Here is a 14243-nt window from a genome sequence, read left to right on the forward strand (position 1 = left end):
GATAAATTTACGAAGTCATTAAACAAAAGTCGAATTACAAGCTGTATAAAATTAAACGATTACTTAATTATACAAGCTATATATAATTTAATTAATCAAAAATTTTGTCAATTTTAATGCAGAATAAAAATAAAATTTATTGTTTTCTTTTACTATCCAGCGGTAATGTGATGTAAAAAAATGATAGTGTTTTTAATGGCATTGTCACATGATTTTTACATATAATAAATAGTGTGTCTTTTTTTTTAGATCAGCATGAAAATTTCCAGAATATCATGCACATGACTTAATGTATAAATTTTCTTTCTTAAACTACATAAATTAATGATTATCAATAAAATTAAATACTATACATGTACATTAATAATTTTAAGTATTATTGTATCGTTAATTTTAAATAATATAAGTAATGAGTTTATTTGACACAAACAATGTGATGTTATAAATTTAATTATTAAAGATAGCGATTTAATTGTTATTTACATCTAAATCACTTTTATAAAAACTAATTTGTTGCAATTTATAAATAAAACGTAAACATTAATTATAAAGATATTAATCAAAATAACTTTAATTATTAAATTAAAAAATAAACATTTAATGAAAAGTGTAGATGAGTGATAATGAGCTTTCAAGAACGTGATTTTTTTTTAATACACAATTTATATACAATAATTGTACCATCAGCAAAATTCAATTTTTTTCTTTCATCACTTCATTATAATATACTTTTGTATTTAATTATTATCGCGCATTAATTATTCACAATTTGTCTCTAAAAAAAAGAAGTTTAATTATCGTAGAACTAAAAAGACTAAATTATATTAACTATTTAATTATATTACAAATAATAATTAAACTAAATAAAATAAATAACACATAATATCCGCCAAGAATTTTAGATCACTTTCTTCATAATTATATGAAAATTGTTTAATTGAATTTTAATACTTGTCTCAGTATTAATACGTATTTTGAATAAAATAAAATAATTCAATTTTTTAGGAAGACAATAACTTAATTAATGTGAATTACAAATGAATAATGAAATTGTAAATTAATAAAGATTAAAATGTATGAGTTATTCGGAAATTGCACGTTACTATAAACTGTTTGATAATTAATAAAATGTAAAAATTAGGGGTGTGCGTATAGTTTGAACTTATAAATTATTCATCTCGAATTGAATCGAACTAAACGATAACTTTATTATAAATTTGAATTATTCGGAAATTTTTGGCTTCAAAAATTTATTTTTGAACGATTTTATGCTGTGATATTTCTTACAATAATTCAAATTTTTGTCGGAGGTAAGAGCTCAGACTCGAATCTACGAGATCAATACTTTTGATTACTTTAAGGGAGGAAAGAGGCCTGAGATACAAAAAAAAAAAAAAGATATTTTTGTGATTTTTTTTTTCAGAGTACCTTCTTTATTAAAATTCTTAAAATTTATGACATTATTAAGCATCATTCCAAGAATATTCTGCTTCATTTTCATAAAAAAATATTGAAAAATGAGCCAGTCATAGTGGGGAGAGACGAGTCACCTTAAAAAAGTCTTCATGCCGTAGGCAAGATAACTTATGACTGCTTCATCTAAATTCAAAAAACCAAAAAGATTTCTTTAATATATAAGTTTATCTAAGATTTGAACGAAGGATTTTTTTTTCAATAACTACTTATTTTTTAATTAAACAAGAGGAATAATTTTTGGCAAAAATCAGAGTTTTTTGATTGCACCTTTACCAAAAATTCAAAAATGAATATTTTGTTTATTTCTTCGTTCAAATCCAAGATAAACTTATGTACTAAAGAAATATTTTTAGTTTTTTGATTTCAGATGAAGCATTCATGAGTTATCCTGCCTACAGCATAGAAATTTTGTTTCTAAGGTGACTCGTCTCTACCCACTACCACTGGCTTATTTTTCAATATTTTTTTATGAAAATTTAGCAGAATATTCTTGAAATGATGCTTGATAATGTCGCAAATTTTAAGAATTTTAATAACAAAAGTTCTCTGAAAAAAAATTACAAAAATAAGCTCTTTTTTTTGTATCTCAAACTGCTTTTCCCTTAATGAACTCCACGCGGAAATTATTCTTGTTTCAAATACTATGGTGTCATAATAAAACCGGGCCATGTCGGCCATCTGTAGAAATTCAAATAATCATATTGCAAAAATTATTACCGCCACAATAAAATTGACAGCGATCATATTACGAATCACTGTAACCATTGAAAATTTTACGATGGCTATGACCACCATGCCCCACTTAACAATGGCGCCATAGGATTTCCAACAAGAATAATTTCTCCATGTAAGCTCACCTATTAAATGAAACTAGAATATTCGAAAGCTAATCATAATATTATTGATTCGAGTCAAGTAATTTGAAAAGTTACAAATAATTAAAAAACTCAGATAATTCGATCACGATTCGCACACGCCCAATAAAAATGTGATAAATATAAAATAAATAACGGCACTTGCAAATGAAAAATAATAATAATAATTCTTTAGAGAAAAATACAAGCATTTATTGCTGACTTTATTTTATTTATGGTAGATTGATAATTATTCCAGGTACGACATAACAGATATTATTATTTTTATTTATATACCTCACGTTCTCTCGGTTTATCTTTTATTTTTTTTTCTTCAACAAGTTTAACATCAGTAACATGTAAATTATGTATACTTCTTGCAGCAAACTTAATAACACTTTGAGTTGATACTTGAGTTGTATGTCTTAGATCAAGCCGTTTGATAGCTTTACATCTAGTTAAATGTTCTAATGTAGTTTCCGTAAGTAGACGACACTCCGATAAATTAAGTGAAACAAGATTATTGATGGCTTGTGCAGGAGGAGTCGCTATTTGGGCGACACCAGCGTCGGTAACTCTACCACACGATGATAAATCGAGAGATTCTAAATGAGGAAGATGTTGAGCAATATATCTCAATGCCACATCCGTTATATTACAGCCAGCAAGAGACAAACTTTTTAAATGTTTCAACCTTGAAGTTTTGTCTATCAATCCAGGTCGAGAATCTGCTGGCGGACTTAGGACTTCTCTGACACTTGAATCATTAAGTCCAGAAACAAAACTGAGATCTAAAGTTATTAATGGTGGGCATGTGCAAGTTTTTAGCGCGCAAACTCCAGTGGCCCAATTGCAGCCTTGCAATGATAGATGACGAAGTTGAGAAAGTCTACCTAACAGCCAAGCTAATTGTCTTTTCGCGATATTGGTCCAGTCTAAACATAAACTCTCCGGTTGTCTTCTAACAATACCAGTTAAGTGTGCGGCAGTAAGATGTGTCCGTGTTAAATTCATACGCCGCCAAAGAATTGGGTCAATACTGTATCGCGCCCAAGAACGACAGACTAAAGCACAAGTCGCTAAATCTTTTGGGTTCAAATATTTAAATATAGCAAGAAGTACTTCTCGATCGTATGTAGCTGACCACTGGCCATTGTGTTCAGAACGTTGAACAAATGGTAATTGGACGGGTCTAACAACGACGTAAGGTTTCTTCAAAGATTTATTACTGGAACCAATCAACTGTGCTGCTAACTGAGTCCTCAAAGCTGATCGTTGATCACCTTCAGCAGGCTCTCGGTCATTCCACGTCTGAAATTTTATTAATGTAATAAAATTAGTTATCAATTAATAAAAATAATTTTTAAAAGACAGTTACCTCAGTAGGCTCTGGTCTTGCTCTTTTACTCGGAGTGGTAGCTCTTTCAGAGTCAGTTGTAGGAGCTGATGAGGCTGCACTCGACACAGATACTTTACGAATTCGCGCTTTTACTTGACGTGGTCTATGATCCAGATTCCGGCCACTCTGAAGACAAGACGGGCATTCCCAGCTATTAGGAACGTCTTCACTTACCACTACTTTTTGTAACTCAACTCCAAGACACTCGGGATGAGCGATATCAAAACAAATAGAACATTCCATCAGACTTGATGGTACTCCGGATATTGGTTTACCTGAATTTTATTATATAATTTAATAAATGAATAAATTAATGACATGGTGACCACAGATTTTTGAAACTGGAATTCCCTGACTTTTCCAGGTATTCCAGTCAAATAATTTAAAAATTCTCTGACCATATGTAGTAATATTAAATCATTGGAAATATTTATTCAATTCGAAATAAAATGGTACAAGTCAGTTCAATAAATAATTAATCATTGTCGCTAAATGAAACTTTATTTTATTATTTGTCAATGTTCATGGATTTTTTTTATTTATTAAATGAATGATTTTTTATTCCTTATTTTAAATCTATGTTTTTATATAACTTACTCTATAATAAAATATAAATAAATTTTTCATTTTCACAAGAATAAATTTCATAAATAAAAACGTTTTATAGAATATTAATAAAATATTAATCAAGTACGCGAATAATAAATATAGTGAAACTTATTAGTTCAATACTTATGTATACTTTTAATGTTTTTGGTTTTCTAACTTGTCCATATGCATGTTAATAGCTTCAAGAACCTGACGATTGGTTTCTACTAGAACTTTTTTTTTCTAACAGCATTTTTAATTCTAACTGCTTCATTTTTTCGCTATTGGAATCAATTTCTACTAATTTTTTTTAAGACAGTATTACAATTGCATTTGCGCCGTGCCACTTTTTGAACAGTTTTAACAGAAAAAAAATTTATCGGATTTTTCCAGTCAAAAAAAAAAGAAAGTAAAAATTTTTCCAGCTTTGTGACGAAAATCCCTGACTATTCCCTGATTTTTCAGATATATTTATAAATCCCTAACATTTCCAGATTTTCCAGAAATTTGGTCACCATAAATAATTATTCAAAATATTTTAATTCATTTACCCATTAATGGTGCTGGTTGTTGTCCCCATCCATCAAGTTTACAAATTTTACAAGCCGCAGTTACGGGTAACATAGGCCTCAAACATTGTCGAGTGATACAAGTCTGTTTAGCTCGTCCACTTCCACCGAATTTAACCATATCCTGACAATAAACGCATTCTCCACAGTCTTGTCGTGTACATGCTTCACATTTTTTACATCTCGTACGTCGTCTTCGTGGCAATGACTTTGTTTCAGATTTTTGAATTTTTGGAGACTGTTTTTTAGGTACTTTAAGGAATTCCTAAATAGTACATAAAAATAATAAATATCTAATTACTGTTAAAAATTATATAGATTTTCAAAGATGCTTGTTATAAGAAATTAAATCAATTTATTTATTAATTTCCTATGAATATCGATTTACTTACATAATTTTTTCATTAAAAGCATAATTTTTAATAAAAAAATTACATCATAGGGTAAGAGACCCAGTACCTGACCAGGGAACTAGTATCTACTCATTCCATGTATTTGTATAGATATATTTGGTAAATATATCTATACAAATATATGGAGTGATCAGGTACTCTGTCTTTTACTTTACTAACTTTTTTTTTTTAACCTACAGTTAGTTTTTAATAATTGCGAGTTCATTAAAGTTTTGCTATGGAATTTCTTGCATTTAAAAACTTATTATTAAAAAAAAAAAAAAATAAATAATTTTAAAGTAACATTGATTTTTCAAATAACTATCAGGTTTAAAATTAATATTATTTAAAATAATTGACTCATAGACATTAATAAAAAATTATTTAAATACATTGTGATTGTGATTTTATGATAACACCTGCAACTTGGAAATTAAAAATAATGTAGAACTAAAGTAAATAAGGTAAAAGTCCTTGATGAACCTAATTCGTACTATTAGTCGCTCACTTTAAAATATTTTATAATTTATTAAAAATTAAATCTAAGTGACTGTTTTCGAAATCGCGATCAGCAGGCCATTTTTTATTGTAACGTTCGTTCGTTAGCTTAAATTTAAGTTACGTTAAAAAATTAATAATAATTAATTATCAAGATTATTCGTAAAATTAAAACTTTATTCTAATATTTAAAACTATAAAAAATAAATTATTTTTTATTTCATTTATCAATTTATATTGAGTCGTTTAATCTCACTCCAATGAAAAGTCAGCAGATAATGGGTCTTTTACTTTAAATAAATTAATTTATGGTATTCATATTCTATATTTATGACTGATTTGAACTCGTCAATAACTTCAACTAATTTACTTTTAATTGATTATTTAAAATTAATTTAAAATAAAATATAGTATTTACTCGTTCGGCGATGCTCAGAGGTGGTGGCGCTGGTAAAATTGGACGCCCTGTAATAGCAGCATCAGGATTATCATGTCTGTGTTGTTCAACAAGCCCTCTTACGTCATGTATCAAAGCAACAGGATCGCGAATTAACTCTGGTACATTTTTTTTAGTTGACGGTAACGAGTGTAAATACATAACTATTGATTTTAATCCATGTAATTCATACGGTGTAAGATGTTGATGATATTGCGGCGGTGATAAACGATACCAAGAGTGTTGACGATGAGCTTCAGGAACGTCCAAATGACTACGACCCAATAGCACGTGAACATAGCGTTCTAACACGTACCTAAAATAAATTAGTAATTAAAATATAAACTAACAATAAAAGAAAGACTAATAATTAAAATAAATATCTTACCAAAGCATTTCCGTAAAAAATGGATAACGATATTTCTGAGGTACTTTAGTGTGTTCCTCAACTTGAGCTACTTTAAGTTGTTTTTCTATTCCAAAACTATGTAAGAAATTGCCACCAAATACTAAAGAATCTGCAGGCGTATAAACAGCGTGAATCCAACCAGTCGGAATAAAAAGAGTCATACCAGCTTCAAGACAAACACGACCACAACGATCGACCATATCACCAAAAAATACGTCTGATTGCTTGCCACTGAGAACCCACTCTTGATATGAATCTAAATTTTTTTCCGTTGGCGGAATCAACCAAAATACTTTTTTTCCTCTGAGTATATGATACCAGACACTTGTTCCACCAAAGTCAACGTGAAAATCGGTATAGCAACCTTTTACCGACATTAAACAATATAATTTAACTTTTGGATACATCATATCCCCCAAAACGTTTGTTGACTCTGTCTGGGCTTCGATTAAATGCTGCGGCCACACTGTATCTACCCAATCTAATCGTCTAACTATTGTTGGAGATTGAACATAATTTTCTAGCTTAGTATGACTAAATTCTAATGATATTACATTAAGTAATCTCTCTTTTTCAGGATCTTCATAATATTTTTGCCAATCTTTCATTGTCATCTCTTCATTTTTTTGTGTATCCACGTCCATAACTTCCAATATTCTCTTTGATCCTAAAAAAAAATTTATTGATTAATATTAATTTATTTAAACAAATTAAATTTTATTAATGTAATGTAATGAGTTCTTTATTTAGCATTTGATACATTATTAACAACTAGTGTTGTACAATATGGCCAACTAAATCGGCCATAAAGTTTAACCAGGTTAATTAGTTCATCAGACAGCTAGCTAATTTAAATTAATCGATTAAATTAGTTAACCGGTCAAACAGTGAAATTGATATTTTGCTATTTATAAGCTAGAAATTATGATCAAATCACATATCATTAACGTATGTTGAAAACTATAAAATTTATCAGGTGATTAAAACTACTTAAATTATTAAATTAAATTTTCATTTCATAATATGTCATCACAATGAAAATAATCAAATAGTTTTAATAAATTCATTCTTCTAAAACCTATATTCAAATATTTGGTATCATTAGACAGGTCGACTTGAATTTATGCCTTTTCATAAGTTAAACTCCTTTTTTTTTGCTAAGTATCAAAATAAATCAACTTATCTATATCATTCGAATGCAAACTGCCGTCAAGTTTACATCAATTTTAGGCTGGCAAGCTTTTGAATACAACTTAAGCTGAACTTTGACTGCAGATAGACGTAAATCTACTGTCGCAACTTGCAGGTCAATCGATACAAAAATTTGCTATCAAGTTGCTTGCAAAAAAAAGTTACCCTGATAGCCAAGTTGGAGAGAAACTGGCGTCCAATTAACAGCCGCAACTAGACGCCAACTTGTAGCCAGAGTTGGAAAAACTAGAGTTGTCGACAACTTGTCGTCAAGTTGTTCGCAAACTAATGAATACCAACTTTTTGACGAGCAACTCATGCTATCAGGGTAGTAGCAGTTTATTTTTAAATTGACTGCAAATTGATGTCATTTGATTCACCCGTACAATTTTCGCAGTCATCTTGACGTCAGTTTGCGGCAGTAGTTCTACTATAACTTGCCACCAACGCGCTCATTAGTTAATATTTTGCCTGAGGATATTTTGTCTAAGGATCAAAATGCAGATAACAAAAAAAAAATTGCAATTACTTACCAACGCAAGTTCTAACATCATTAATAGAAAAATTAGAACTCGGTACTCTTAAACCAAGTCCAGAACTGTCTCTAAATAGTAATGGAATATTTAAACCATTTTTTTGTACATAAGCAAGATTAAGTTCTGGTCCAGTCATTTCACGAAAAAGTCCCGAAAAATTTTTGAGGTCATATCTTTCACATTCGATTTTTTCATCAAGTTTAAAAGTTCTTTTACCCTCGATTTCTTCATCACCATATGTGAAATCATCAGTATATAATTTTCTTGTCCGCTCTCTCTGTAATAAATAATTTATATTTATTGTTATAAATAATTACTTTTAAAATAACAACATAATTTATTATACTTATAGTAATATATTAATGTATTGTCGGCAAATATTATCAGCCATTTGTTTACCAATTGACGCCGCCTGGGCAAAGGAGTGGTATTATCGGCCATTACGAACACGCTGTCAGATCACGTATCACTTTTATTACAATAGATATCGATTTATTTATTATTATTTATATATATAATACTTTACAATAATAATAAATAACTACTTCTCACATAATATATACATGTCACATTAATAAATCACAATAAAACAATTAATATTAAACGGATTATTATTTCATTGTGACTAAACAGCACAACGCTGTCGCCATTTTGATTTAGTAACAAAATAAACAACTCAAAAAAAATTTTATTTACGCGGAAAATTCAAATGTCACTAGATTTATTAAACTAGGGATATTTATAGTTATGTAAAACAAGCGGTATTATTTTTAATTATTTGATCGATAATAATTTTAGTAAACCATCGGTAACTTTGATAATAATATATATTGAAAATTTAATTATGATAAATTTAATCAGATTGGGGTAAAGTTTAAAATATTTATCTACTAGAAAATGGTAATATGATTCTTAGGATTTATAATATAACACGGAGAAAAATGCAGGTCAAAATTAAATAATAATTAAAATCACAATAAAAAGTTTGTTATCTCAAAAAAAATATTACAATCCATAAGAAAAATTACGATGACTCGTAGAAAATTAATTTTTTATTTTAATTATTACTTTCTAGATTGCATTTTTCACTTGTAATAATAAATACAATAAAGCTTCGTTAAATTTTCGCTTGGAAAAAATAAATATTTACTTATTCATATAAAAATAGTCCAATGTTACGAAAAGTAGAAATTGTTATTAGAATTATTAAAAGTTAATACATTAGTCGCAGTTTTTTTTTCGTAATTGATAAATATTACATCTCCAATGTAATTCTACGTAGGCACTGTACATTTTAAAATGTCGGTAAGACAAATTGCTACTCCGGAAGATAAAATTACTATTTGAGATTGTAAAAATTACTATCTGGATTGTAAAAATTACTCACCAGAATACATCTTTCACAAAGCGCGTTAACTAATATTCACTAAGTACAATAGTAATAATTATTGGTATATTATAATTTTTATTTGTCGCTAGTAAATTTTATTTTGAATGCAGTAATTTTTATAATCAACAGAAATTATTATACTAAATAATATGTTGTAATTTTTACTTTGAGTTTTGTTCAAGTTTTGATTTTTTTTAACGTTTTCAGATTACTTCCGGATTATAATTTTTTTATCAAATTTAGTAAAAATTACTTCATAATTTTCTCCGTACAGATAAGGTAAAAGACGATTATTAAACATTTTCATGTATTTTATTATGTCCTTAAACTTTTTTTGTAAATTGTTAATACTTTTAAATACTTTTTTAAATATGTAGGAAATGAACTTTTAATTTAAAATACAAAAAATTTGACAAGAAAAAAACGCAAATTCAAATTTCTTTAATTTTGATCGATTATTTATCATTTGAAAAAAAAATTACTAGTAAATATAAAACATAAATATCATTGATAACTTGATTTATTTACATACTTGATTATTACCCATGTAACGATTTCCATGACAAGTAACTGGTCAAGGCACTGGTCAATCTTTTGATTGATAACTATTATAGTAGTAACGTGTTTTGAATAAGATTCTGAAGTATCTTGAGAAATACCCCTAGCTGCTAGTGTCTATTTCTACGTATGTGTCTTTTGCAAGATCGTGGATCAAAAAACCTATGTCAAGAATTGTGTATGTCTTGCTCATGGTATCGTACGCAAGAATATTAAAGATATCTTGAACAACATTAAAGATTATACTTTCATTTTTTAAATTATGTGAACAAATATTAAATTAATAAATTTTCATGACAAGTATTCGTAAACTTCGAAAAAATTTTAACAATAATTTATAAAATATATACGATGGATTTTTTCGAATTTTTATGCATTTTTTTTAAAGTAATTTCTTTTTAAAAACAAAGGAATTATCGTTTGTCTGTTATTTTCAGAATAACAAAATATTTTTTTATTTATATATTTTTAATTTGGTAAAGTTAATTAATATATATATTAAATACATTTTCAGATTAAATGATCTATCAAAATATTTTTAAATAATTAAATAACAATGGAGATGTTAAAAAATAATCCAAAAAGTTTAATTCAGCGGGCATTAATTAGTACTGATCGTCAAAAATTAATTACAGAGTACTTTAAATCTAAATTTGAAAACAATCAAATAAAGTAAGTGAACAAAACGTAATACAAACATTCGCAAAATAAATATTTATATTTATTTACATATCTTTTAATATGTTAGAAAATATCCTGAATCAGATGTTGCAAAATCGGGTCCGGAAATTGAATTATTGAAAGCATGCAGAGAGTTATCACAGAATGAAAGAGAACTCGAAGCAAAACATGAAGAGTATGTTGAAAAACGTAAATTTATGAATCAACAATGGAATGAAATGAGAAGAAAAGAATCATTATTACGGGAATCTTTTATTAAATTTGATAATTTCGTTAAGGAAAATTATGAAAAACGTTTACGTGCTCAAAGGAAAATTAATGAAGAAAAAGAACGCCAAAAAATATATGAGAATCAAGTTATTTTATTTTAATAAACTCAATTTATATAATTATTTTTATTTAATATACTTGAATAAACATTGATTAATTAAATTTTGATGTTGTTTTTAGATTTCAGAGTTAGAAGGAAAACTCACATATCTGGCAGCTATACGTGATAAAATGCAAAAATATGTTAAAGATTACAATTCATCACAAATTTATTTAGAATCAGTTGTGAATAAAATTGAAGAATTTCAATCAATTAATCAGATTTTTAATCGATACGAAAGTTTAATGGAAGTGAGACAAAATCTGGCTGAACATCAAAACAAAGATCTTCACACTCTTGAAGAAATTGGTATTGAGATGGTATTTATTTATTGTTTTTATTTTTAAATATATTTACTACACTGTAAAAAAATCGGGAGTGAATTCGGAGTGATTACAAATTTTTTTAAAAATCAGAATTCACTCCGTCACTCGGAGTTTAAAAAAAATCACTCCGCATACAGAGTATATACGGAGTTTGTCTTTTCAGCAAAATGCCTTCGGAGTGGTCTGGATTTTATTTCCATCTGCATTCACTCCAATTTGAAGTTTTAATATTAAAATTCGATTCGCGTTCACTCTAAAAATTTTTCACAGTGTAACAATGTAATCATAAATAATTGTTTGTAATTTATTACTTCAATATTTGAATCCATAACTAATGATCTTATTATATTAATATTCAGTAATTGGAACTATCAAAATTAAACTTGGTATTAATTAAAAATGAAAACATTTACTTCTATGACGTATAGGTATGTCGTATATTTATGTGTAAGCCGTGTCATTTGAACATAATTTACTCGTGATTTTTTCCCGGAAAATTTTAATATTCGCAATAGTATAATTGATAAACCACAAAGTTTAAATTTTCAAAATTTACCTTCAACGGTCAGACTTCTATTACGAATTAAAGAGACAAGGAGTCTATAAGAATCTAGTCTTTGTCAAATATTAAAATATTTTTATAAAAGGTAGTACTGGTTTTTATTGTTAATTTTTAAAAAGTAATTATGATAAAACAATAAATTGAAAAAGTAACTTTTTGCATAAAAATAACAATAATAATGTTGATTATGAATATTTTTAACTCAATTTTGTGGTGAATTTTTGGAGAATAAGTATAATTTCCCGGGTCAAAAATAAAACTTGATTCAGGCTCGCTTCACCTTATTTTCTTCCCTGATCAAGAAAAATGATTTGTTCCGTGTTAAGTGTATATCTATATATTAGTGTTAATTGTATATATATATTAGTCGATTCAAATTATTTTAAATCATTTCAAATTGTTTTGAATTATCCCAAATCATGTTTTTAATCAGGGTTTTGAAGTTATTGATTTGCCGACAATTTTTCGATAAGATCTCGACTTAAATTTTTTTTAATTTTTTGAACTTTTTTCATCTTAGTTTCAACTTATTTGTCTTTATTTTGAGCACGATAGTCGTTCACCTTAATACTTTTGACTTGTTAAACCAAGTCGAAAAAAGTATTTATTCGCCCTACTTTCGCCTTAATATATAAAAATTATTGCACCTTAGTTTTGACTTTTTCGCCTTATAATTTAAGTCGAATAAGTTTCAACCAAGTCAATTTTGACTTGATTTCAACTTTTTCGTCTTAAATCGCGACTAAGTAAGCTAGTTAAGTCTAAACCAAGGCAAAAACTCATTATATTTCATATCTCCGTAAAAAAAAGTCGAGTTTGTCTAATGAAAAACGGCTCCAAATTTCGACTTGGTAAACCAAGTCTAAATCAAGTTTTATTTTTGACTCTGGTTGACATAGAATTGATTAAAAAGTTTAAATATTCAAAAAGTATATTTATTTTAATAAATCAAGTGCAAAAATTTCTACTGTAAATTTTGAAATTACTAAAAAAATGTAATTAGATTTTTGAAAATATATTTGCAAATATTGAGTTTTTTAAATTCTTTAAAAAAAAAGATATACTACTTTAAAAAATTCAACAGTTATGGATATATTTTGAATTTAAAATTGTTTGAGATCTACGGGATCATATGTGATCGTTAAGAGTTGAACATCAACAACTGAAATTATATAAATTTTATTTTCTTAGTTTTAAATTTATTAAATTTTCAAAGTTTGAATTTCCGAAGTTAATATTTTCAAAATTTTTTAAATCAGCCGAACATATTTTATCAATAATTAAGTTGCAGTAAAAAAATAAATCAAATTTAAAATATCTGAAAAAATATAATATTTTAATAAGCTTACTTTCCTATGTGACAAATTTAAATGCTTTCAAAGAACTGAGCGTTATTAAATCATCTGGTAATTTAGCATTTATAACTTATTCTCGTTTATAAGGATTCTTTTATATCGGCTAATACATATATATAGGCGATAATATTAAAACGTGTTTGTCAAGGTTATTTTTAAAAATATCTTGTTATTAACATCCAAATCATCAATAATATATTTTTTTTCATATGTAGCAACGAATGACTGAAGGAAAAGGGCACACGTTGATCAGTTTAAACAACCAACTTGCAACTTTACAAAGCAGATACGACCGCGTTAAAGTAGAAGCACTGAAGTGGGAAAGTGCAGTATCGCGAATAAAATCAACATCAGCTGAAAAAACTCTCGAGCTAATAAGAATTCGGCTTGCATGCTGGAATCTTTATACTCAAATGTGTAAACGGAAAGGCATTCCAACAGATGTTTCAAAAAATGACATTGAAAATCAATTAGTTCACATTAAACGAACGATTGCTGAACTTAAACGAATTGTGAAAACAGCAAAAAAACGTTACACAAAAGCAAATAAATCTGTTAATAAATAACAAAATAGCTATTTAAATATTGCCATCGACGATTACTCAATCAGTAGAAAAATATTTTTGTAATTAGAATAATTTAATTTTATTCTT

General features: G+C 27.4%; 2 protein-coding genes across 3 annotated transcripts; one reads left to right on the top strand and one right to left on the bottom strand.

Annotated features, from left to right (window-relative positions):
• Positions 1–29: 29 nt before the first annotated feature.
• On the bottom strand, positions 30–8988 carry LOC103569639 (jmjC domain-containing histone demethylation protein 1). 2 transcript variants are annotated; one of them, XM_014444779.2, is made up of 8 exons: positions 8901–8988; positions 8748–8817; positions 8346–8625; positions 6601–7288; positions 6195–6528; positions 4869–5151; positions 3709–4004; positions 30–3641 (listed from the first exon to the last, which is right to left on the bottom strand). In XM_014444779.2, exons 2-8 carry the CDS (start codon positions 8787–8789, stop codon positions 2616–2618), a joined length of 2949 nt encoding a protein of 982 aa, XP_014300265.1. In that variant the 5' UTR covers positions 8790–8817; positions 8901–8988; the 3' UTR covers positions 30–2615. The 2 variants fall into 2 exon arrangements, with proteins under 2 accessions (XP_014300265.1, XP_053594944.1); XM_053738969.1 differs by lacking the exon at positions 8901–8988 and having other exon boundaries at positions 8695–8786.
• A 1870-nt stretch (positions 8989–10858) lies between these two features.
• LOC103569659 (coiled-coil domain-containing protein 42 homolog) lies at positions 10859–14156 on the top strand. Its single transcript, XM_008547053.1, has 4 exons — positions 10859–10968; positions 11045–11333; positions 11428–11667; positions 13806–14156. The coding sequence occupies exons 1-4, from the start codon at positions 10859–10861 to the stop codon at positions 14154–14156; spliced, it is 990 nt and encodes a 329-aa protein (XP_008545275.1).
• The last annotated feature ends 87 nt before the right edge of the window (positions 14157–14243 follow it).

This window comes from Microplitis demolitor, chromosome 5, assembly GCF_026212275.2.
Source record: "Microplitis demolitor isolate Queensland-Clemson2020A chromosome 5, iyMicDemo2.1a, whole genome shotgun sequence".
NCBI classification, from domain to species: Eukaryota; Metazoa; Arthropoda; class Insecta; order Hymenoptera; family Braconidae; genus Microplitis; species Microplitis demolitor.

Bases quoted from the DNA above. Each gene is read 5' to 3' on its own strand.
- LOC103569639 (XM_014444779.2), bottom strand. From the start codon at position 8,789: ATGGCCGATAATACCACTCCTTTGCCCAGGCGGCGTCAATTG. The intron at 8,626-8,747 runs GTAAACAAATGG...TATTTATTACAG, and splicing joins TGCCCAGGCGGCGTCAATTG to AGAGAGCGGACAAGAAAATT. The intron at 7,289-8,345 runs GTAAGTAATTGC...ATTTTTTTTTAG, and splicing joins TGATGTTAGAACTTGCGTTG to GATCAAAGAGAATATTGGAA.
- LOC103569659 (XM_008547053.1), top strand. From the start codon at position 10,859: ATGTTAAAAAATAATCCAAAAAGTTTAATTCAGCGGGCATTAATTAGT. The intron at 11,334-11,427 runs GTTATTTTATTT...TGTTGTTTTTAG, and splicing joins AAAAAATATATGAGAATCAA to ATTTCAGAGTTAGAAGGAAA. The intron at 11,668-13,805 runs GTATTTATTTAT...TTTCATATGTAG, and splicing joins AAGAAATTGGTATTGAGATG to CAACGAATGACTGAAGGAAA.